Genomic DNA, 26,671 nt, shown 5'->3' with positions numbered 1-26,671 from the left:
CTTTAAACTCTTTCTGAAATCTATGTGTTGCTTAATTGTCACACAGCAGCCACCCACATGCTTATCTTACAGTTAATTATTTTCTCACCTCAGTCAGCAAAAAGATGAGTGCTGAGCAACAATGTTCCAGATATAATAATGTAGACAATCATTGTTGACACATTGTTGACAGTCATGTTGATTATATATATATATATAATGACCAGACCGATGACTACTGACTCAATCTCTGTGATAATAACTATGGCTGCACAATATGAGGGAAATATGCGTTAACGTTGCTGAATATCGCCATAACGATATTACTTGCGATAAGTAACAATTATGAGATTGATCTGCATTTCTACTGCTTTTAGTATTTTGCTTTAATACAACAAATTGATTGTTGAATATCAACAAAATAAAAGAAATTGAATATGAAAAGGGGCCTCTACAAAAGTTATAAAGGGCAGTTTTCTACTGATATTGACTTTCACCTAACACAAAAAATCTCGGAGCGTCTCTCGCGGTATGCCGCAGCCTTTTGCGATATGTGTTTTACAATCATAATCAAAAACGATGTATTGTGCAGCCCTAATAATACCATTTTTTCCTTCTTGGTGACAGTCCCTAGACCTCCCTGAAGAACAGCTGCCCACCAAATACACTACTGAAAACATGCTTGTACTGTCTTTCCTTTGGTGTCATGATTTAAAGCCCGCAACAAAAACACCAGCACCTTGTCTCCCGCTCTGGAGATTAAGGCAGGGTAACAACGGTGACACAGCAGAGCTAATCCCAGAAGGCTGTGTCATGTGCCCAAAACTGCCAACGCACACACAAACAGCAACTCGACAGCACACACCAACACACTCACAGCTGCGCCTGTTGGGGAGTGTGCAATTGCTGCAAAGTGGTATCCACTCACCACTCTTTTACCTCGTCTCTCTCTCTCTCTCTCTCTTTTTACCTCGTCTCTCTCTCTCTTTTTACCTCCTCTCTCTCTCTCTTTTTACCTCGTCTCTCTCTCTCTCTCTCCCCTCTCTCTCTATCTCTCTCTCTCTCTCTCTTCTCGCTTTTACCTCTCTCTCTCTACTCTCTCTTCTCTCTCTCTCTCTCTCTATCTCCTCTCTCTCATCTTCTCTCTCTCTCTCTCCTCTTCTCTCTCTCTCTCCTTCTCTCTCTCTCTCTCTCCTCTCTCTCTCTCTCTCTTTACCTTGCGCAAAAGTACTTTTAAAAACCTGACACTACGCTTCCATTCCATCTTAGTCTCGAGCTACTGCCGTTCTTCTTTTTCTTTATTTAACCAGGTAAAAGTCACACTGAAAATAAATAGATTAATTACATAACTGAGCAAGAACAAAGGATAAAAATGCTGTAGCAATAAATGCTAATGACAACAACATAAATAGGCAGACACAACTATCACATACTTCAAAACCATCAAAATTCACAAAAAGAAGCAAGTCTGTATGTAAAGCATGAAAAAAAACCTTGTTCATAATCTGGTAGTCATTCTCATTAAAATATGTCCTAAATAAAACATTGCACTTTTATCAAGTAAAAATGATTGAATCTTTCTCATTTAGGAGGGAAAAGAGAGGGAATTGTTACTAACTGGTCGTTTGTCATTCTCAAACCTTGTTTCATAACCTGTATGCGATGCCAACACCTGATCTTAGAACGGCGAAGTGACCCAGAGTACAGTACAGTAGGAAGACCACAATAAAGAGCAGATTAAAAATTCAACATCAGACAGCGTGTGTCCTCGATAGGATGGAACATGAAGTTCTACCTCCCGGTTGTCAGCTAGCTCACGCTCTGGGTTTCCCGCATCTGTGCCTACTAGTCGGCAAATAGTCACAGAGTTGTTAAAATATAGGGGAACGGAGGCAAAAGAAGGATGGGGGGGGGGGGGGGGGGCGACATCTTGTTATGGACAGCCACAGTGATGCACACTAATTACAAGCCTGTGAAAATTCAAAGTGCCCCTGGGTGCATGCAGCTCTGGTCGTAACACGAACAGGAGCCCAGGGAAGATGTGTGTGTGTGTGTGTGTGGGGGGGGGGGGGGGTCTGGGTGAAATGGCTAGAGGTAAAGACGAGCGCAAAAGATAAATGGGAAGCAATGTGTGGAGAGGAGTAGATGGATGGAGGGAGGGATACGTACTGCTGTAGAGGGTGTCGATCCAGGAGAGCCGGGGCAGGCCACGAGCACTGAGGGGCTCCATCCTCCTTTCCTCTCCCGGTCTCACTCACTCCGCTTCTTTCTTTTTTCTTCCGACCTTTTGTGTTGCTGCTTTTCGCGTCGCCTCTTCTCTTTTCCTTATCCTTGTAAAACAGCCTTCATGTCGCAGGAAGACGCATAAAGAAACATTTGGAGAAAATGTCAAAAGACACAGCGCGGTCCAACAGGCAGACGAGCGAGTGAGCCTACGGAGTGTATGGGTGAGTGGTGTGTGTGTGTTTGAGTGTGTGACAGAGAGAGAGAAAACAACAGGCTGGAGACGACCACCGCGGACCGTTGCTAGGGGAAGGGAGAAGCACTCCCTCTCTCTCTCTCTCTCTGTGGCTTGCTCGCTCACTCCCATCCACCCCTCCTCTCTCTCTCTCTCTCTCTGACTCTCTCTTGATTCTGCGTGAATGGCTCGTCAGCCTCTCTCTCCCTTACTCCTGACATGTCTCTCGCTCTCTGGCTTCGAGCAGAGGCAGCAACTCAGAAGCGATGCATGATGACTGCGTACCAATGAGGCTTTTGTCAAATGTGAATGAACCGTCTCTCTGCTCTTCTCTTTTTAAGTTATGCCATTTATTATATGCCAAATCCAAAGTTACTTTCACTGTCTCTTTTTGTGTTTTAGGTGAACAGCTCATTATTTTGTCTTGTACTGTGCAGCCTCCTTCAAAAAAAGCAAATTCTCCATCGCAGTCTCGAGGAACTGCCTTTCTTCTCTTTTTCTGTAAAAGTCACAGAGATTAAAATCCTTCTTTCTGATCTTTATCAAGAGATAACTATGAAGGAAGGTTACGAATGTTGAAGCCATAAATGCTAATGACAACAACATAAACAGGAAGAGACAACTATCGCATTTGTGGGGTTTTTGTAACTGGTGGTCACAACATGATCAGCTCAAGATCACTGCTGCAGGACCGACACACAACGTTGAACTGCTGTGTGTGAAAACAGAGTCAGTCGGTTGGAAAGGGACTGGTTCAGATGTCGGATACACACAGACTTACATGAAAGAGCGTGTGCGTGCATGTGTGTCAACTGCTGAAAGGTGGTTGGACAGAGTTGCTGTACTAAAGACACAATAAAGAATGTAGGGGCAAAATGGAAAACATACTAGACCGTTTTTGACACACACACACACACACACACACAACACACACACACACACACACACACACACACACACACACACACACACACACACACACAAATAAAGTGATTTATCAGGTTACGAAAGCAACTAAATCAACATTTTGTCATTGTACAATTAAGAATTTTAAAGACTGCTTTATTGATTTTAAAATGATCTCTCTGTCAGGTTTTAAAGGGCACATTAGCTCTCCTGTTGCCTCCAGCTCCCAGAGACCGAGCTGACAGCATCACCACACACACACACACACACACACACAAACAGCGCCCTTTCTTTTCATCAGGCCCAACTATCTCGGTGTTTATGAACGCACGTGCGACAGAGGACAGAAATTAGAGACGAGCATCATGCCAAAGGCAACAAAGCCTGATATGAAAACCTCCCCTCAAACCTCTGTCAGGTTCTCCACCCCCTTTCATCCTCCTTCAAACCAGCATGGGGGAGGAAGACGAGAGGGTTGAGAGGCAGAAAAACTTCAATTAGGACACAAAGGCTGACAGGAGGTACCCCCCCCCCCCCCCACACACACAGTCGTCCACCCTCAAGAAGGCAGAAGCACCGGGCACCGAGCACACGCTCTTTGTCTGGCAGGACTTAAGTGCAGTGGAGAGGAAAACACACACGGAACACACACAACAAGGCACTACCGCCACAGCAACACACACACCCACACACACACACACACACAAACACACACACACACACACACACACACACACACACACACACACACACACACACAGGGCACCCCTAGAGCTCGTCTAGCCTGAGGTTATGAGTGCATGTCAAGGCATTTCATGTAAGCCTATAGCTGCTATGAATGTAAGAGTTATTAATGAATATAAATGTGTCATTATGTAGGAGGAAAACCACACTGGCATGACAAAAGCATGCACATCTCAAGGTTGTTTTAGGAGCACGCACACGCACACACAGGTTCATTTAATGGGAAAGCAGGCGAAGACGAACACAATGTTGGTGAGCGGCACTTCATCAAAAATAGATTCACTGATACTGTACAGGCTTACACATCCTTTGTCTTAAATCTGGGACAACAGGGTCACACACACACACACACACACACAAACACACACACTGTGCATTTTTGTGTGTGCGCATCTACCTGTCTTCCAGGGTTTTGGGCTGCCAACCTCCCCCCCCCCTAAATGCCTCATAATTCAAGGGGCAGAGCCAAACAAAGAAAACACACGTGCCGTTCTGAACCACACACACAGACACACAGACACACAGAAACACAGAGACACAGAGACACAGAGACACACACACACACACAACACACACACAACACACACACACCAAATATGCAAACACAGTGAGATGCATGTTAGTCTTCCTGGAGTGTCCCAAACATACAATGTTCAAATATTAATAAGCAGCCCAGCTTTGTAGTAAAAAGGGACATTACTGTCACTGCAACCCATTGAGACACAACAAAACAACACACACACCACCAACCAGGTAAGAGCAGCTGAAGTATCTGTCCAGTTGCAGATGTTGGGGGAAGCCATCTGGCTCTTTGTAGCACAACAACAAAGCTCAACTTATCAGAAAATGGTTCATTCTCCACAAAGGTCAACATTCAGCAACAGTCCTTTACTCTGTGGGGGTGTGTGTGTGTGTGTGTGTGTGTGTGTGTGTGTGTGTGTGTGTGTGTGTGCGCGGGCCAAGCAGGTGGAAAACAGATCTAGACTTCAGGCTATTATAATTTTAAATGTCTCCATAGCTAAACTGGTTTTCCCAGTGAAGACTCATATGGTCTCCTCTTGCGGACATTTGCAAATAATCATGTAAGTTTGTGGAACTAATGTGGGTGCAACACAAACCAAAAGAAATCCAAATGACAACATGTCATTTGTCAGTGCAACTAGAATTATGGACTACTACAACAACAACAAATACCCTAAAATCCATATTTCCCTTTGATCATGCACGTTATCCAACTGTGAACAAGCCACTGTGCTGCCTGATGCTCAAAGGCATATTTAGGCTTCACAAAGTCAAATGTGAATTAGAGGTCCTCTGCAGCACATACTGTACTCCCGCAGGAAATCTGATTATACACTCCACTGAAAAACTGTTCAATAAGCCACTTTAATGAGTCTTGTATTATACTTCTAAAAAAACATTCTATTTGAGCGAGTCAAAACTAAAACTGGATAAAAGCATCACGGACTAAGTGCTCGACATGTAGTCAGAATGAATAAATCAACACACAATATGCAACAGAAAGTTAATCAGATATGGATGGAAATGGTTTACAGCAACACTGTATATTTTATAGAGATGCACGACTCAAAAAATGTCAAGATTCGATATTGATTTTCAGGCTCAGGATTCAATTCCACAACAATTTTCACTTCAAAAATAATTCTCAGTTTAAAAAAAACGGATTCCCAGTATGTAAATGTAGGTACTTTACCATGGGATAGTATACACGTCATAACAAAAAAAGACTCGATTTTGTATCTGTAAAGCTTGAATCGCAAAACGAATTTAAAATTGTTTTTTGCACACCCTTAATATTTTATTTTCATAATTAAACCCAATGATAAAACCCTCTCTAATTTGTGTGTGTGTGTGTGTGTGGGGTGTTGTGTGGGTGTGTGTGTGTGTGTGTGTGTGTGTGTGTGTGTGTGTGTGTGTGTGTGTGTGTGTGTGTGGGTGTGTGTGTGTTTAATTAGGCAGCGTAGCTAGCCCCCAGCCAAATAAATGCCACCCACGACTCTCCAGCATCCCATCCTGTTATACCCAGATACCCCTGCCCACCTCCACACACCCACCCACATCTACCCCTTCTACTCCTCTCCAACATTTAGACCCTAACCCCAGGCCTGGGGGTTGATGGGGGGGGGGGTCTGATGATAGCACTAATTTTCCAGTCACCACCCCACTCTCAGGGGCAGCATCAACAGAGGGGGGGCAGTAAGTATATCTGTGTATGTCTACTGCCACTCTGCCTCCATCTTCCCCCCTCTGCTTGTCAGTGCAACTCTAACTGAAATGTAAAACATTAATATCCTGATCTGCTCTAATATTCAATCTGCTCCTGCACGACCCCCCACCTACACGCTTCAAAATGTAGTGAGAGGGAGTGGGGCTGCACATACAGGAAGTGTTTCCATATGAGTGGATCCAGAAAAGCCTACTGAAGCGCTGGAGCGTAACAGAATTCACAGAAACACAAATAATTTAGGCTGAATACAATTTGTCTTGGCAAAGTGTGACCCTAGTGAACACCTATTTTATATAAATGAACGTCCGTTACATTCAAGCCATTGCCAAATGAGTTAATACAAAGCTCATTGAACCTTTTAGCTCCACAAACTCTCTTGTATTTCTCAGCACTGGCTACGTCGTAGTCTGGTGACAGCTTTCAGCTTTAGAGATGAAGAGGACATACAAAAAAAGATCATTTTCTTTTCTGAAGAGTCCCATCATGTTTTTTTTTTTAAAATCCTCCTGTCCTCCTTGATTTGAGCTAAACGCTACTAGCAACTGGTGGAGGAGGGGTGGGGGGGGGGGGGGGGGGGTGGGGGGGGGGGGGTGCCGGGGGGGGTGTGCTGTATCATGTGGACGCGCCCACGGTGTTGTTGTCATTACTTGGACTTCCTCATGGGGGCGACGAAACTCAATAACGTGTCAGTGAACTCAACACTAACGTTAGCATGCAACGGTATGTTCACAATGATAGTGTTAACACGCTGATGGGAATGCTATTAGTTTTGCAGGTATTTCGTCATAAACCAAAGAATTAAATGAATTACAATTTTCTACCGGATGACGGCGCTTGATAAAAAAGTTAAGGAATCACCACGGTTATTACAATTCATCCTGGGCGGGGCATGTGTGCCCACTTCAAGGCCCATCCAACAGCTGGGAAGAAAAGTCACTGAGTACTAAAGAGATGGATGGACCGACCGCCACTGCCATCCATAAAGCCATGCCAGGGTTAGCATGGTTAAAAACAATCACTATAAATAGGAAAATAATTCTAATTTAAACTTGACTCTTGGATTCTATACCAGAAGCAATAGTTGGAATTAGAGTCCAACCAATAATGGATTTTTAAGGCTGATACGATACGAATATTTGGTTATTTAAAAATCCAATATGCTGATACATCGGCCTTTATATAGTTTTGAAAAAAATCCAGAAACGTGTAACATAAACAGATTTCTCTAACATTAGTCATTTGTAGTTATTTATTCTCACTGAAATAATACGATAATTTGTTTTATTGTCACAACAGAACAGAAGAACATCAACATATATTAAAGTTCTGATAAATAAAAAGTATAAAAATACAAACTTAAAATATGAAACTTAAAGTCCTTTAAACAAAAATACATTAACAAAAAAGATGTTGCTAACAGGGACGATGTAGAGCGCCCTCTGGTGGACAAACTAATACTCATAACATGGTTGACCGTCTTCTGATGAATGTATTTTTTTTTTTATATAAAAGCCGATACCAATAGATCGGAAAGCCTAATATCGGCCCGCCGATATTTGACTAAAATAATTAAATATTGCAAATTTTTACTGATCATTAAAGAAGGAAACTAACTACTATGAAAACACGGCCGTACAACTAATATTTCAGCCTAAACTTGGGCATAGTTAGAGGTGATCTTGTCCACCATTTAATTCATAATATAAACCCCGACCAGAGAGACCAACAAAAATGAATTTGATTGAAATGAAGCCTTTATTTCCTACGATGTATCATGGGTGTAGTATTTGTTTGGTCACTTGCACTCAGCGCTGAGTGAGAAACTTTCTAAAGTGTGGACACGCTCCTTGGAGATGGATGACGATTCTCTAGCTATACGTTTTTAGGCACGGCCCTTTGTTTGGCGGTTGGGGGAGGGGGGGGGGGGGGGGGGGGGGGGGGGGGGGGATGGCAGCAGGGATAAGCTAAGATTATGCATTATTAAAAAGCCCAGAGTGCACTAGAGATGAACGCCTTATTGTTAAATGGGAATGCCAGAAATCATCTGGGGCGTTCCTTCATTGTTTGTTATTGTCTGCTAGTTTTGATTTTATTTTGAAGTGAAATGGTGTGATAAGCCCCGTGGGCTTTGTTTTTATCTCAACTGCGTGAATAAGTCATTTGTCTGTCCTCTGTATGTGTCATAATTATTGTATTTTCTTTCTCCATCAATTCAGGTTTAACAGCGTGAAAAGACATTCAAGTCATTAATCCAACGATCACTTCTTTGATTTTCCCATTCCTTCTTCCTCTGCTCTGATGTGTGCATGCATGTGTGTTATTAGAATAAAGTTTTTTTTTTATATGACTTTAATTGTTATCACTCTATTACAATTAAGTTATCAGCATTAAGCTAATCTATTGGTTCGACAAAGCTACAGCGAACAGTGGAGAACCATGAGAGCTGTGTGTGTGTGTGTGTGTGTTTCTCAGTTTGTGCTCTGGCAGGCAAGATCCCCTCTCACCTCATTTGCCCTGAATCTACCCCCACCCTACTCCCTCACCGTCCAATTATGTTGAACGGCCCCTGTCTGTGTGTCTGCTGCTTCTATATTAAACCCACCTCTGATTTATGATAAGATAGAGCTTCCTTAAATACAATCCTGGGGCTGTTTGTGTCAAGGAGAAACACTAGACAAGGGACAAAGAGATTGAGGAGTGTGTGTGTGTGTGTGTGAGAGAGAGAGAGAGAGAGAGAGACGAGAAGAGAGGAGGAGAGAGAGAGCGAGGGAGAGAGACTGATGTAGGAAAACGGTTGTGACTGGGATGATGGAGCGAGTGGAAGGACCGGAAGTGCGATGAGAATCTGGATGTGGAGAGGAGAGAGAGATGAGAGGAGAGAGGGAGAGAGGAGGAGAGAGAGAGAGAGAGAGAGAGAGAGAGAGAGAGAGAGAATTTATCCCATGCCAGCTGAATTTACTTTGATCTATTGAGGTCAATGTGAAAATCATCTGAATCATGCTGTGATTAGACAGACACCAGATAAGAAGAACTGCACCACCACACACACCCAGTCACACACACTGTAAAATGTTGCATGTGGGGCTAGGCAACATACCGATATAATATCGATATATGAGGCTTGATATCGTTGTATTGTGAAATGACACAAGTGTTGTCTTTTCCTGGTAAATTTACCAGGCTTACTAGCTGTTTTTATTAATTTCCTTTACCCACTTAGTATTATATTTTGTGAAAGCACCAATAGTCAAGCCTACAATATCAACATTGATGTATTGGGTCAACAATATCGCGGTATTTTTTCCCCCACACATAGCCCAGCTCTAGTTGCATGCGTTATTAATGATGTTTGCTCATCATTAGTGTTTGTTGCACATACTTGCTTCATTTTTCCTCTTTCAGAGACACACTTGCACACAGAGCTTGTCTAGCATTTCGAAATCAACCCAGAGAGGATAAGAAACTAAGAAATCAGTCTGTCCGTCTGTCCGTCTGTGCACGGCTGCAGGTGTGGGGCAGCGTGCACGTATCCAGTCAACAAGTTCATTTCTGGTATGACTGATTTCATCAAGAGCCTGCCTATGAATTGTATTATTAATACGATGGACACAGAGTACAGCAAAGTTACTAATGTCTGAATAAAGAACTACTGCACTCTAGTGTTTAGTTCCTGTCAACACAAGTTCAGGGGCTCGAGTAAAGCTCTTCAGTGTGTGTAAAGGATGGAATGTTGGAAAGCTAGGAGAGGAACTGATGAGAAGGGATGAAAAGCAAGAATTTGCGTGTTTTACTCACGCTATAGAGAGAATGCGACCTGAAGCATATTTTTAACACTGCTTCCGTCACGTGTAACTACAGTGATTGTGTGTGTGTTGGGCTCTGAGGGCTAACAACTCAGTATTGTGCCTGAATGCATCCTGTGTGTAGACACACACAGAGCACAGAAGCTGCTGTTGCTCAGGTTACACCTCCTGTGTAGACAAGACACAGGTAATACTACTCACAAAAAAAGAGAATGAATATGGGGAATAATTTCACTGTACAGATTTATATTGTTTTGATCAAGCACTTCCATCATGACCGCACAACCCCTAGTGGACCATATGAAACTCTACAGGATGACAACAAACACACCGCACGCACAGCAACACTGCCATTGTCCACATGAGGGTGCTGTGTCCATCTCCTTCACATCCCACAATCCCCTCCAGTTTGGGGGCGCTCTCACTTGCATTATGTCACCTATTATGTCACACAAGTGTTGCATTCACTACACACCTGTTTACCTTTGGTGTGACCGTTAGCCCGGCAGCATGAGACAGACAGAGACACATGCAGTGGTAGGGAGGAAATACAAAACCCAGCAGCACTCTCTAAAGACCTGAGGGGTCATCAAGAGTTTTTATTAACTTGGATTTTCTCAAGGTAACATTCCAAAGGCTATAAAGTCAAAAAGGAAAGACTTTGAAGCAGAGCCCGACCGATAAATGAATTTTAAGGCCAATAACGATACGAATATTTGGTTATTTAAAAATCTGATTTGCTGATCTATACAGTATTTTTTAAAAGAATCCAGAAAAGCTTAACAAAACATAAACAGATTTCCCTAACAATGCCCTAAATAATGGATTCACTGCGATACCAATTTCTATATATCTGTGAAATACCACCTCCGTCATTTGTCTCACATTCCTTACAATTCTTTTATGCTAAAATAAACCTCGACATTATGGGTTTTAGCACTGACATCATAAAGTGTCTGAAGAACATTTCATGCTCTGCTTTATGGCCCCCACTGTGTAAACGCATTGCCGTAACAATTTCACACCACCCACCTCACCACAACTAAGTGGAAGAATAAACCATGTATGGAGGCTGTGACACCAAGAGGCAAACAGACATATCTTGAAAAAGAAGAAGTCCTCAGAATCAACGGTAATCCATGAAACCTTAACCTATACTGAGCGAAATACAAGGTGTCCAATAAAATGAAGGCAGTGTTTGGGGCAGGTTTCAGAATTAGTATGGGTTAAAAATGTAATTCTGAGAGCAAACAGCACTGTGTTGCTTTGTTCTCAGCTCGTTTGCCAGAGACGGTGTGGCTAGAAAGCAACACATGAACAGACAGTGTGAGCTCCTGCAGGGGGGCCCTCAACACTGTGCAGACAGCTTGAACGCGACGGAAGGAAGACACAACTTTATACTGGAGTAAACTTCTCCCAGGTACAATGCCATGCCTCTGCTTTTAACCCTAGATCTGCAGGCTCAGTGTAGCTAGTGTTTCCACATGGGATCACACACAATGACACTCAATACTCACATCGGGAGCTCCTGTGACCTGAAAGTCTTTCCTTTCTTTGAGGGGACATTGACTTATTTACTTAGTCAAATAACCGGCAGAAAAAACTATTAGAATATTATGTTGTGTCATAACTAGAGCACTAAGTGGTTTCCTTTATGCAATACATGTATACCTCTCAATGCACATATCTGTTTATTTGTCTGTCTGTTTCTATTCCCACCTAGCAATAGGAGGAAGTGAAAGTGATGAGCGTAGCAAAGGAAGTCTTCAAGATGTTATCCAGCGCCCACTGGGACAGAGAACTGAGAACGCCGTCATGTTCCTCATACAGGTGTTTTGAAGTGTTCCACTTCAAGGGGGGCTTTAAAAAAAAGAAAGTCTCATTTAATTTTACGAGCCGACTGCATCACAAACACTCCTAGTTTTAAACATAGACTGTATAATTCTCTTCGCTGAAGCCTCTATGTTTACAGGCTTTTGGTGATGCGCAATGTGCTATAGGTGCCAAAAAGTCTGTTTGGTACTGCCAGTTTGTTTTGTCATGGTTCATGTGTGCAATAAACGTTACACTTTACGAGGAAAACAATTGTGGCAGAGAATCGTGATATCAATCCAAGCTAAAAAATTGGGATTTATGTTTTTCCCTGACTCGTGCAGGTGTGTGGCTGACAACAAAAATGCCTTTCTTGAGAAGCATACAGAAGTGAAGGAGGGACAGAGGCTGGAAAGAAAGTATGCCTATGCTTAGAAAAAAAGACTAACTTCAGGTTATTTAGAAACAAAACTATCCATATGAAAGGCACAAGTCTAAGCTAAGTCTATAACGGTGACGGTCCACAACACTGCAAGAACACATTTTTCCCCATGGCTGCCATCTGACACTGCAACACTGTCACCATGACAACTTCACACACCAGCAGGGAGAACACAAGCCTGACATTAAGGAACAGAACAAGACCGCAATCACAACTTCTTCACTTGACATTTTATACACAATAATCACACATAGATTGAGATTTTGGTTCTTTTTGTTACACTCAGCTCTCTAAGCGTTAGGAACTTGTGGCTCTTAAATGTCAACATCAGTCTCGTCATTTTACCCTAGCAATCACATGAAACAGCTAAACAAGGAACAAGTGGTCTTCAGATCATGTTTTCTGTCCTAACCAGTCTGAGTCGGCAGATGTTAACCAACTTCCTTCTGAATCACGTGATCTACCTAAAATGATGCTACCGATAGAAGACATGACACCTTGTTTAAAAGGCAGAAAACTAGCCACGTGCAAAATGTCTCTCAATAACCATTTACACCCCCCCCCCCCCCCCCCCCCCCCCCCCCCTCTTCTTCCTGGTGTAGAACAAGCTATGGCAGGTTTACTGTAGTAGGTTTACTGATCACATTCATTACCATTTCATTACACAGCTCACCCCTGGTTAATGAGCTGAACTAGGTTTTAGTGTTACGGGGGGTATGAGGATCGGACCCAAATGCAGTGAGGAGGAGGCAGGCAGGAGTAGGAACACAAATAGTTTTTATTGTCCAAAACACAACGTAAGCCTCGATGGAACGAACATCCAAAATCCAAGGAGGAAAAGGAAAATACCCAAAAAGATACAAAAACAAACAATAACCAGGATCAGGGAACAGGAACAAAATCGGGAACACTGCAACAAGGTGACGTAAAGACAGGGGAACAACCAGAATGATCCGACAAGAGACAAAGGAAACACAGGGGTTAAATACAAGAGGTAACGGGGTAATGGGGAAAGGTGAGACGTCAGGTGGTCACATTAGGGCGGGGCGGACAATCAGACAAACAAAGTAAAGTAGACTTAACGAGACAAGACAAGACAGGACTGACTACCAAAATAAAGCAGAAGCATAACAAACACACACAGGGAAACACAAGACAGATCTATGACACCAGACTAGGGAGAAAAACGGGACGAAAACACGGGAAGCCAAACGGGAAAATAACCCCCAAACAAAAACCCCAACCCACAACATTTAGACTCACTTTCAAAACGGCGCTTGATGCATAAATAACATAACTTATACATTAGTAAAATATTTTGATTAGTGCAGTGTTTTATCTTATATTAGACATGTTATATAACATTTTTTTTAACAGAAAAAGGGTATATATAGTAATATATTAGTATAGTACAACTCTGTAAAGAGCGGTAGAGCGGTCACCTGCCAATCAGAAGGTTGGTGGTTTGAACCCTGGCCTTGCAGTTCCATGTTTATGTGTCCTTGGGCAAGACATTCAACCCAGAGTTGCCCCCGATGCTGCCCCATCAATGTTAGGTCGCTCTGCATTTGCCCTCGCTGCAGGTCTCACCCGAAATCTCACAAGGATGTGAGTGTGGCCGGTGTGTACGTGTGTGTGAGTGTTTATCTGATGCCAGTGTATGAATGTGTGTGAATGGTTTCTGTACTGTGTAGTAGTCGAGACTAGAAAAGTGCTATATGCTGTAAATAAACTCCATTTACTCTGCCCAACAAACTAACACTGTCTCTTCACTCTGATACAGAGTAGTAATCTAAGCTCACAAGCCAGTCTAGCTAGGTATTAGGCCAATAGGCAATTACATTATGAATCACGATTTTTCCGCTTAGAATGAACATGAACCATGACAAAACAAAACTAATTACCAAACAGATTGTTTTTGGCACCTATAGCACATTACTCATCACCACTAGCCTGTAAACACAGAGGCTTCAATGAAGAGAAAGTAGTAGCGTTTGTGATGCAGTCGGCTCGTAAAATGAAATGAGAATCATAGTCATTAAAAAAAGAAATTACAAAAGAATTACAAATTGAATCGTGAACAGGGTGAATCGAGATTGCGATTTTTATAACGATTAATCGTGCAGGCCTACTAGGCAGGTAGCATGCGTAGCATGATAAGCCGACGATAAGGCTTAAAAGCTAAAGCGGTTTAGTTGATGTGTCTGTGTACTGCGTATATATTTAAAGAAGTTAATTCAGAATACGTTGTGCATTGTTTTTGCACTAGCTAACAGGAGCTAAATGGCTAAAGTTTGCAACAGTTGTGCTAGTATGAGAGAGGCAGAAATATGAAATAAAAATAGACTTCTAAAAGATTATGATTACGATAATTATGTAATAATTTAAATCGCATCACTTTGGGGTTCCATACACATGCAGGAATCTTAAATAACTAAAACCATGGTTTTTGGTGATGCATAATTAAATGGCTGCATATTGACGCCCTGCAGTCAACGTGGGAGTTGCTGCCCAATCATTTGGGAGTAGTGAACTGATATGTGGCGACCGACCGACAGACAGACACAGACACACAGACACACACACACACACACACAACACACACACACACACACACACACACACAACACACAGGATAGAATGACTTTCTTTCTGTCAGAACGCTAGGGAAGAGTAGTGCCACGTGTTATAGATAAAAGGTAACCAGTGGGTTTTTTGTGTGTTTTTTTTTTTTCTCATGTGCTTTTCCCTTCATTTCTGTTAATTCACAAAATTAAAGAATTTCGCCTTCATATAGGACACAGTGGTTTGTTCAGTACGCAGGGCTGTAGCAGAGCTGTGTGAATCCGTTAACTGACAGGAAAACCACCCGTGTCTTGCAGCTGCTCATCTCAAATGGAACTGAATTTGAGAGTATTTCACATCAAGATTGAGTTTGCATTTCCTGTACCTAACATTCCCCCCCAAAAAATCCTAGCGCCATGCTATGATCTGAAGGAAACACGGTAAATGAGATAGCAGCTTCAGTTTGTCTGGGTAGACTTTGTTTATAAAATGGGTGGAGGCAAGAGAGGGTGAGGGAGGGGTGATCCAGCTCAGCCCTGTCTCAAGGGACAGGGGGAGCAGTAGCAGGGGCTTTTGTGGGTGGAGGGAGGGTGAGCTGCTCAATTATGGGGCAAAAAAAAAATCATAATTACAATTATTTTTGGTCAATATTGAAATCCTGTATTTAACACAATTACTCATTGACTTTTAGAAAAGATGTTGCAATTATCAAACTTAAAAAGTTTTCAGAATTAAACAGGTTAATCAAATCAACAGTGAACACACCTTGAACTGGGACATTTTCTTTAATACATTTCCTATTTGAGCCTTCTTTTCCATTCAGAACACAAGACAAAGTCATTTTTCAGTTGTAAACATAATGTGCAAAAAGAATCGTGTTTTTGGGATCATTAGGAGCTGTAATCTTAATCCCGATTAAACTGTACAGCCCTAATGGAGGGTGTAGCTTTGTGTCTAGATGACCATCACCTCTGGTGGCCTCTCAATGTTTCCTCATAATGGGAAAACCTTTCCGGCAAAGCTATGTCCTGAATCACAGTCCCCTGGGAGGTCCCCGCCTTTGTTGATTCTAGGAATGGATGCACACATTTACAAAAGGCGGCGTCAAATGTCCCGTAAGTGACAGTAAGCCGGTGGGAAATCACGTACCGATGACAAAGCTCTGCTTTAATAGAGTTCATAGTTCACATTGTTGTCGGGGCCAGACTAGCTCTACTGCAATAAAACTAACTACATGGAACTGATATCTATTTTTGTAAATAATTATTTGCTTTCGAATGTCCTGTGTTCTACCTCATTTTGTGCAAACCCTACCAATGTGACACAGGCCAATGCACCTTCACCCATTCATTGCTCATCACAGTCTCAGCAGTTAATGATTGTGGCTGCTGACGTCAAAAGGACATTGCGTCACAGGAAACCCACCGTGTTTGGGGGGAAAAAAAATCCCCTGAGATTTAACCACACTTCGGTTAAAGTCACCAGGTTAAGTGTATTGCTGTAGATTGCTATCACAAACGTAACAGTCACAAGTGATTTTGAGATAAATAAAGGACATATGCGACATGTTTTCTGAGAAACAGAATGTGACATTGATTGGTGTATGTGTGCATGTACAGTACCTTTGTACATACTGTGCTAGATGTATACAGATTTCAAAGTTGTCGTATTTGCATTGCAGGTCGTAGCTGTGGATTTTACACCTCGCATGTAGAACTAAGGTCAACTCCTGCAACCATCTCAGAAAGCAATGATGCTGCAAAAACCCGCACCTCCTCCTCTATCACAGAGACATCCTGCCTGCACAACCACGGCGACACATTCATCACCAAGGTAACACAGGGACAAGTCCAACTATAAATAGTACTTTAGTTTGGAAGATTTAAAGCCACAAATTATTTTACTGCCTTCACTTTGTACAGGTATTAGATTGGAAGCTTCCTGTCCCTGCTGTTAAAGCTGTATGATTAAGCAGATTCTGAAAACTACTGCTCCACAGGAGATTATAGCAGTAGTAGTATAGCCAAAGGAAGTTACTTGAACATAAAGGATTTATACTTACTATATAAAACCACTATGTTGATGCATCATCATCACAGTTTAAACAATGCTTTCTAAAGGGGCAAGTAAATATGCAACAGAATTCACAATCTCCCTCTCTTGGGTTAAAACAATACAGGGACTGCCTGCAACGGCTTATTATTAATTCATTCATCAATCCATTTTAAGATTATTGTCTTGACTAAGTGTATGCAATGTCAACAAAGTGAATAAAAGAGCCCCAGGTGACAACCTAAGATGTCCTGTTTTTGTTTTTCAAAAACAGACGTTATAATATTCATGGGGACATTTAAGCCCTGTGTTTTCCTTTATGTAATACACATAAACGGGGAATTACATGAAGAATGAAACAAGATGCTGACATATCACAGGAGCAGCCATACTGCATGTCTACCTGAGCTCTACAGCAGTGTTGCCTGGGGAATATATCAGATGAGACAGAGTAGAATTTTAGATTGTCTGACACAGCGTAAAGCCTTCCTTTCACAGTAAAACACTGTAACCTGAGCTGTCAAACTATCGGGCAATGATATAATACATACAAACCAGAAGAGAAAGAAGGATATACAACGAAGCTTTACAGCCGGAAAACTTAATTTCACAAGTTTATGAGGAAAGCACAAACCAATCAAGACTCGCTGCCATTCATACCACAGAGTGTCACAATGGAGAGGCCCATAGATCCTCTGCTGCACAGGATGGGCCTGGACAAGCCCTGCTTGTCGGAGGGCAGGCAGAGCCAACCCAGGGGAAAGGAGAAATGTGTTTGTCATGTTCAGGAATCACTCTTTGGTAGAGTGCCAGAGCAGGTTTTCCTACTATCAAGTGATCAACATCAACTGTGCGACAAACTGAATTTTGTATTATTCAAAAATAACCTGTGTGTACTTTATCCTTTTGCCGAGGATAAACAAAGAAATGAGAACTGGAGCCCGACCGATCAAGGATTTTTTCGACGGTCCCTTTTTATTTTTTAAATATTCATTTATCAGAATCATTTACTTGTCATTATAAAATCGGCCATTATAAATGCTGACACCGATAGATCGGGAGATGTCTAATATCGACCGATATATCGGCGGGTTCTAATGAGAACTGAACCGAAAAGCGAATAATGTCCTTATCTAATAAATTGTGAATAAAACGTGGTAATTTACAACTCTTCCACTGAAATCCTTTTTCTCTTCAGTGTTGACACGGTCATGTTGGATTTTGATCATTATCTCACCTCGCAAACAACAAGCTGCGCATTTACAGTTTGGGTCTAACAGGAAAATTCAAATACGGTCTAGTCTATATCCACGACCTCCCACTTTCGGGATTGCCCCGTTGCAGCCGGATATTCCGCCGTATGTCATCATTTTCAATCGGATTTCTGTTCCTTTGTGTTGTAATCCTAAACTCTGGTGGATTACTATGGTTACCTGGTCCTCAGATCTCTGCAGGGTAAATCCAGACAGCTAGCTAGACTATCTGTCCAATCTGAGGACTATGGTTACCTGGTCCTCAGATCTCTGCAGGGTAAATCCAGACAGCTAGCTAGACTATCTGTCCAATCTGAGGACTATGGTTATCTGGTCCTCAGATCTCTGCAGGGTAAATCCAGACAGATAGCTAGATTATCTGTCCAATCTGAGGACTATGGTTACCTGGTCCTCAGATCTCTGCTGGGTAAATCCAGACAGCTAGCTAGACTATCTGTCCAATCTGAGGACTATGGTTACCTGGTCCTCAGATCTCTGCAGGGTAAATCCAGACAGATAGCTAGATTATCTGTCCAATCAGAGTTTTCTGTTGAGGAACTAAAACAACTTTTGAACGTACACATTTTCCACCAAAACAAGTTCCTTCACGAGACTATATTTAGCAGCGGCACCATGGCTCCGTCCGGCACTGTGGCACCGCCCATGACGATTGTGATTGGTTTAAAGAAACGCCAATAAACCACAGCATGTTTTTCTCCCATCCCTGAATGCTGTGTGGACTAGCCAGACCCTCTTTCGCAGCGCTGTGGAGGAGGGTCTGGAAAAGCGAGACTAAATAGGGCCTATACACTGCAGTGCTAAGATTAAACTTGTTGTTCCCTAAAAGTATGTTAGGACAGGACCTTCACTCCAAAGTCTTTAATCCCAAAATGATACTCCCACAGTTAAGAACCAAAACACTTCTCTATATTAGTGTTACTATTTATGTAATGTCTCCTTAACATGTTGCCCACGAGGCTTTTATAATAATTACAACATCCGGCTTTGCTTGTGTCCACTATACAGAATTTCATATTTAAAAACTTTAAAAAGTGCAACAGATTTAAATTCAAGCAAAGTGTGCTGAACTGTGTTTTCTTGCCTGGCTATTTTCTGAGCTAGCAGCTGACAGAGAAGTGTTAATAGGAAAGAGGAACAGAAAACAGTGCTCTCAGCTGGGCCATTGTTGGCTAAGTGGTTTAGGAACATACAGCTCTTGATTAATTGACCCAATGAACTTTTGGAACTTGGTGCAGAACTCCAGCCATTAGAGCCAGTTCCACAATGAGCTTTCCTTAGTGTGTGCCATTTCTGAGTCTGTAGCTTTTGTGTGCGCCGTTTGGATGGATGGATGGATGGATGGATGGATGGATGGATGGATGTCTCTCTGTCTCTCTGTCTCTCTCTCTCTCATGGGTGGCCAAATTCTCTGGGCGGGCAAAGCAGAGGAAGGGGAGGTAACCTTGCCCCTTATGACCTCATAAGGGGCAAGATTCCAGATCGGTCCCATCAGAGTTTTCATTGTCTCAAAGGCAGAGCAGGATACCCAGGGCTCGGTTTACACCTATCACCATTTCTAGCCACTGGGGGGGCCATAGGCAGGCTGTGGGAACTCATATTAATGTTAAAAAACCTCATAAAGTAAACATTTTTCATCACATTTTCTTTGCTAGCTGAAACTTCATCCCCAATTAAACAGCGATTAATCACACTGGAGTGCAGAAATAAAAAACATTATTTATCTATGCAGATCAAAGACGCTGTGGTCTAAAAATAAACACGATATTACACTTCAACACACCGACTCATTTTGCTTGCAGTTGCACTCAATAAAAAACAGACATTTCTTCATTGAAATGCTTTGAATAGTTAGTATAGCTGAAAACTGGAGTCTGCCTATCACTCAACAGTTATCTGCTGCATGCTGGCACGACTGCACTGGAGATAATGCAGAACAAACACCAGTCAGAATATTTTACATTTTCAGACTTGCTCAGCCTCGAGATTTCTGAATCAACTAAATGATCAAGTTCAACAAAGCTTAACCCAGGTAAACAAACTCTTGTATAATAAAAGAGGATTCACTCCAGGTTTAGACCTGCACTGTGCCCTGAATCAGAGATGAATCACACCGTATGGAGCGGCCGGACCTATTGCTTCAGACACACATGGCCTTATGGGTGACCTCTTCCCAGCAAACGCACAAAGGCACCAGCATGAGCAAGAACCCTGGCGTAAGCCCCCTCCTATTGCGTATGTGCATGTGGGATGAAGACAGGACTACATCCCATAATGTCAAGTAACCAGGAGCCAGGAAACTGCTGGTACCTCAATTAAAAGCCTGATCTCACAGCCAAGCAGGCAGTGGCCCCCAAAATGTCTCTAGTTCTTCCCACAGCGCTACACACCCTCCATTGTCTATAGCCACAATAAGGACTTTCCACTGATTATCCCATTTGTGAGAGCAAAACATCATTATGCTGCTGGACAACAAAGATGGAAGAGATTAAGAGACTCACAGTGAGTGTTTATCCTTACTGACCCACAGGTTTATGGGAAATACACCCCCTACAATGTAAGACATACAGCGTATCATAATTACAAAACTTATCCCGGTGTTTTCTTTTCATTTTCTTCATTCATCCAATTTTGTACTTGAGATACAAGACTAGCTCCTGAGCCACAAGACGCTCTTACACTGAGTCATGTCCACTGAATACCTTTTAGAAGTACAGTATTTCCCACACTGCAGGGTTATTATAGTAAACTAAAAAGAAAAATAAAGCAAAAATAAGCAGTGAAAAATTGTTTCAGTAAACTAAAGCTAAATAAGAGTAAAACTTAAACAATATTGACTGAATAAAAAACGTATAATAATCAAATAAAAATGAACGTAAACTCAGTTTTAGTTTTTTGGCTAGAGCCTAATATTTTAATACTGAAAAAAAGGAGACAGCATGGATTTCCGTCAACTCCCGCAACATTGAACTAAGGAATTAAGGAGATATCAATCAATAGCTTCAAGTCGGACACTAAAGTAGCATGAAGATTAAACATTCCACATTAAGGCCATTCTCCAACCTTTTCTGTATGTATATGTAGCTACAGTGGCTTAAATAAGTTTACACACCCATGGTAAAGTTGATTAAAAAGAGGAATAAAAAACCATCTTTTGGAAATTGATCTTAATGCCTTAATTCAAATAATTTAGGAAAATCCAACCCAATTCTTTGTAAGTGAATAATAAGTAATTGGAAATAATAACATTAATTCCAAAGGCCAAGGGAACTTTATCAGGATGCATAGTATCCTGATCCATGAAATAACTGGCCTTTAAAAATAAAAATCTGCCTGTCTCTATGGGAATTTAACATAGGGGTGTGTATACTTATCCCCCCTGTATTTTAAGGAAGAACATTTATTTATTTACAATACATTATTCATTCACAAAGAAAATTGGTGTCCTTAAAAGGTTGGATTTTCCTAATTTTTTTTAATTAAGGCATTGAGATCAATGTCCAAAAGCTATTTTTGTATTCCTCTTTTTAATCAACTTTCTGGGGGTGTAAACTTATTCTTGCCACTGTACATAGTTCTGAGACATTATACCTAGCCTTAACAGGACAAACATACATTAACTAAAAATATATAAAAATTACAACTAAATCTTTCTGCAAAAAAAAAAAATACACTAAAATTAGCAAACACATAAAAACTCAAAATAAAGTATAACCCTGCTACACATTCGTATGTTCTTGACGAGGTGTCAACAAAAGGGTGTCGTAAAAAGTGTTTAAATGAAAGCCCTCAAATATGACGTATACAAAATGTCCACTTCTGGTTGAAATTATTTCAACATCTAATCAAACGAGGCTGAGCGCCTTTCTCAATCCATTTTTCGTAAAGACACAGCTTTAGCAACAGTATTCACTGCACTGGTGTCTAGTTGTGACAGAGAGGCCCTGGCCCTGACAAGTGCATCCTGTCCGGCTAATACCTTTACATTTTGGGACTTTTGATGTAATTCAGAACAGTTACTTGCGAAATACAATAAATCCCTTTAGTTGTCATTAAATGCCAACAACAGAACCAGACAAAAAAGGAAAACCATGAGCTAGTAATTAATACTAAGCCACCCATAATCCTCAAATATGAAAGGAAAGAACAGACTGGGGCACAAGGACGTCTTCCAAAAATCTTTTGTCTGCTGCCTTCCTCAATCTATTCTCATGTTCTAATTAGTCACTGACTGACTCTTGACTCATGCCCTGCAGACAATCTCCATCAATACTGCCACACTTTCTTGAGGAAGTCTCAAAAGTAATACCCCAGAATTATTTGTGTGAATCCTATTTCCTGGATGAGCCTTAATACTATTACTTCAACGTATAGATACCTTCTCCAGGACTGCAAGGAAATAGACTTTGTGTGCACCAGGGCACCAACCCTACCTCTTATAAGACTGGGACTACTATCAAATCATTAGCAAGTGCTTTTAATTTTTGCTCCGTATTGATTCTTCCTGATGAGCTGACACACCTTAAAGAAATAGCCCAGACTTAGATGAGAGCCAATACACGTTAGCACAAAAAGCAGAAAGAGCTCAAACAGCAAGCCACGCTCTGTCCGAAGGGTAATCATTATTTTTCATTGATCTAGAAAAAGGCTTTACTTACTGTTTTACAGTTAAGACAATTTTATAGCTGCTTTCATCTTACTTGTCTTTATTATTCCAATGTGTGGATAGGCCTATAATCTAAGGGTCTCAACAGTTCCCTTATCTCTCTCTCCCAACGACACTGCAGCTCCCTTTGGGCTGATCTAACACCATTAACAGACCTCTTGATTTCTGGCTCTTAGCTACACATGAGAAAACTGTTCCCAAAGGTCAGACCCCAGTTCCCAAAGGTCCGGCTCACAGACAGACTACTTAATGTCGAAGGCTTCACACAAGGAAAATATTGTACACACTAATGCAACAGCATACATCCTATAATTCTCTGTTTGCATATGGACCAAAAGCACCTTGAGCCATGTCTGAGGTAAACCACTAATCTGCATGGTTAAAACACACACTGGGATGCTGGGGCAGAGGTTTACACAAGAAATAACTTCTTTATCAGTACTGTGGTCATTCATTTTTTCCTGTACCTGAATGTTATTTCGCAGCAGACAATATGGTAAATAGGCGTTAGCTGAATTAAGTCAGCTGTGATACCTACACCACCACTTAGAGCATTGGTCCTGAGCCAAACATGGGCAGGGTCTCTATTGTTTCGTGATGTCCGCTCCAAATGGAGGAGCTGGCGAGCTGGCGAGATAAAGCAGCGGCCAACATTAAATAGATCACATAACACTGTAGATGAACTGTAAGTGACTGTGGATCGCAGGACAGTGAATGAGGTTGTGCTAAAATACTGACCAGCTGGTCGGCCTGTGCACACTGAGGTGATCAAAGTCAAATACAACACATTCATTTGTTGATAAACCATTGTGTCTATTAAAATATGACATATTTTATTAAATTGATACTGCCATCTGAAGATGTTTTAGTTACTTTATGCCTTGCACTTTGCTAGTTAACCCTCCTGTTGTCCTCCCAGGTCAAAAAGATTAACACTTATTTTTTTGTTTACCCTTTTTTTGACATCTGATATTTTCAACGCATTATTTATTTATTTTGATTTAACGACCACCACCTTACTACCACTAGACTCCCACTACTTTTTTGAATCCATGGTCAATAACCCTCATTTGTATAGAATTATACCTAATATTGAGTTAATAAAGCAGAAATTATGAACTATTTTGACTAATAAACAATGAAAGTGATCAATCGTATTTGCAAAAAGCGTTGCAGGGAATCCATCTTTCTGTTTGTGGTAATTTGGTTAAAAAGGTTAAAAATCTTTCTTTTCTTTAGGATTATTTTTGGGCTTGTCTGCCTTTAATGGACAGGACAGCTAGGTGAGAAAGGGGGGAGACATGCAGGAATTCATCACAGGTCGGATTCGAACTCTTGACCTTTGCGTCAAGGAATAAACCTCTATGTAAAGCCTATGTGCGCCTGCTCTACCCACTGATCCAACTCGGCCACAAGAATGCCATTCTTCTGATTTAGACATTATTAAAAGGGGTCAAATTTGACCCAAGGACAACAGGAGGGTTAAATGACTTTGTACAAATGGGCTAGTTGTCATCTTATTTTATTTGTTCAAGCTGTAATATTGTGTGATATAAAGGTTTACTCCTCGACGCAGCGGGGCCCGGGTTCGACTCCCACCTGCGGCCCTTTGCTGCATGTCATCCCCCTTCTCCCTCCCCTTTCATGTCTTCATCTTTCCTGTCAAAATAAAGGCTGAAAATAACCAAAATCATAATCTAAAAAAAAGTAATAAGAGCCATGGTAATGATTACCTGCAGAGGAGTCGTCGTCATGGTCGGAGCTCAGGTACCCATCACTCCTCCTGTCAGGGGTGCTGCACCCGGAGCCCTGAGAGGCTCTGCAGCGAATATGCGGGAAGGACGGGGACAGCCTGCCGTCCTCGCCCGAGTCAAAGTCCCTGCTGTGGCGGAAAGGCAGCCGGGTGTCCCGGCAGGCGTTGGACGTCCTCTGGTTGTCCCTGCCGACGCTCTTTGGTACCACCAAGTTATTCCTGACGAAATTTTCATTCAGCTCTGTATACTCGTATTCTCGGTCGCTACCCACCTCGTTATCATTCGGTTGAAAGACGCCAGTTGGGACCGGTTCCCCTTTCAGAAAGATGGGTTTCCGTGGCGGGACAGGGATGGGAACGGGCTTACCTGTCTTGCCGCTGAACCTGCTCCGTTCCCGCCCGAAGGAGCTCATGACACCCGCTATGTTCCCTGCCGCGTGGAGGCTCGCTCCCCCAGAATCAGACACCACGGCCCTCTGGCCGTCGCCTTCATCTTCCCGCCGCTGTGGAATCCTAATATGCCCCGTCTTAGAGAAGGCAAATGTGGCAGCGTTAAAGTTTTCATCTTTGCCTTCAAACCTTTCCGGGTCGTGACTCTTCCTTTGAGATATGGTGGTCTCCAGGTAAATCACCTTGAATTTCTCCTCCGCCAGAGCCTTCTGGAGCCTCTTTAGGTTGGCTTTACATTTCTCCAGCTCCGACTCGATGTCCTCTACAGAGTTTAAGTCCATTTGGGGTACTTTCCCGTCGGGAAATTCCTTCCTCCAGTGTTTTGCAAATTCCTCCTGCTCCCACATATCGCTGTTCAACGCTTATTCTTACAACGAAACCCGGGCTCTCCGCCAACCGCAGTCTCGTAAAAGTCAGAGAGAAACGTTGGAGTTGGAGTTGGAGCTATCGGTTCTGCGTCTTTAAAACAGTCTGTCGCATATGTGTCCTTCCACCTTCCTCTCTTTCTGAGTAACTGTCAGTTGATTTCAACTTGACGGCTTTCTGACCATCTTCAACCTCCCACACACACAAACAGCAGCCGTAACGTTACGTGCCTGTGCGCACCGTGAGCGTGAGGGATGCGGATAACAAGTTTGCTACTACGCTGAAAAGTTTCGAGACTTCCTGTATTGAGACGTGCTGCCTTCAAGTGCTGCTCGGCCAAATTGGGTCTATATAGTTTTTTACAACAATCAAATCAAGTGCCTTGTTGTAGCCTATGTTTTATATGAATCTTTAATTAAAAACAATAAATGTTCTATTTCGTATAGGCTTCGCCCTACGCTATTACTCATAGAAATCATACGCATATACTCATAGAATCTGGAGTTACAATTAAAAAAAAAGGAGAAAAAAATCTAATAAAATCAATGCAACACACCTCATTTAACCCCCCTGTTGTCCTGGGGTCAAATTTGACCCCTTTGAAAATATATCTATCTGAAATATGAGTTTCTTTTTAACCAAATTACCCAAAAAAATGGATTGGTCCAGTTTCCAACGCTCTATACAAATACAATTGATCACCTTCATTCCTATAACTCATCTGTACGTTTCTCTGATCTTAACTAATAGTCAAAACGATTCATAATTTCTGCTTTTTTAACTCAAACATTAGGTACAATTCTTTATAAATGAGGGTTAATGACCATCAATTCTAAAAAGTAGTGTAAAACTAGTAAGGTGGTGTTAGTGAAAACCCCAAAAAAGTCTGAAAAAGGGACAAAAATGACAATTTTTTGTCCGTTTTTGACCCGAGAGGACAACACAAGGGTTTAAAGCTGATGTGTTTGGCTTTGGTTACCATTTAGAAATCAACCACAGAGTTAGGGACATAGACTGTTAATATTTATATCAATATCAATAATCAATATACAGTATAAACAGACATAGTTAGGGCCTACTTTCTGCTAGATAACCAGGGTGACAAAGTGTGTTATAGGCTTGGTCAAATTTAGCAAAAGTAATATTAAAATAGTTA

The 26,671-nt window shown here is 41.8% G+C and overlaps 1 protein-coding gene across 1 annotated transcript in view; it reads right to left on the bottom strand.

Moving 5' to 3' along the window:
• The window catches only part of abr (ABR activator of RhoGEF and GTPase), a 143,066-nt gene extending 117,570 nt beyond the window's left edge, over window positions 1-25,496 (bottom strand). Inside the window, 1 exon segment of the mRNA XM_032533835.1 lies at window positions 24,680-25,496. Within this exon segment, the coding sequence (XP_032389726.1) occupies window positions 24,680-25,496 (817 nt within the window).
• Between the last annotated feature and the right edge of the window lie 1,175 nt (window positions 25,497-26,671).

This window comes from Etheostoma spectabile, chromosome 13 (assembly GCF_008692095.1).
Source record: "Etheostoma spectabile isolate EspeVRDwgs_2016 chromosome 13, UIUC_Espe_1.0, whole genome shotgun sequence".
Taxonomy (NCBI): Eukaryota; Metazoa; Chordata; class Actinopteri; order Perciformes; family Percidae; genus Etheostoma; species Etheostoma spectabile.
Note: the sequence above shows the minus strand (reverse complement) of the source record. Positions and strands in the feature narration are given on the sequence as shown.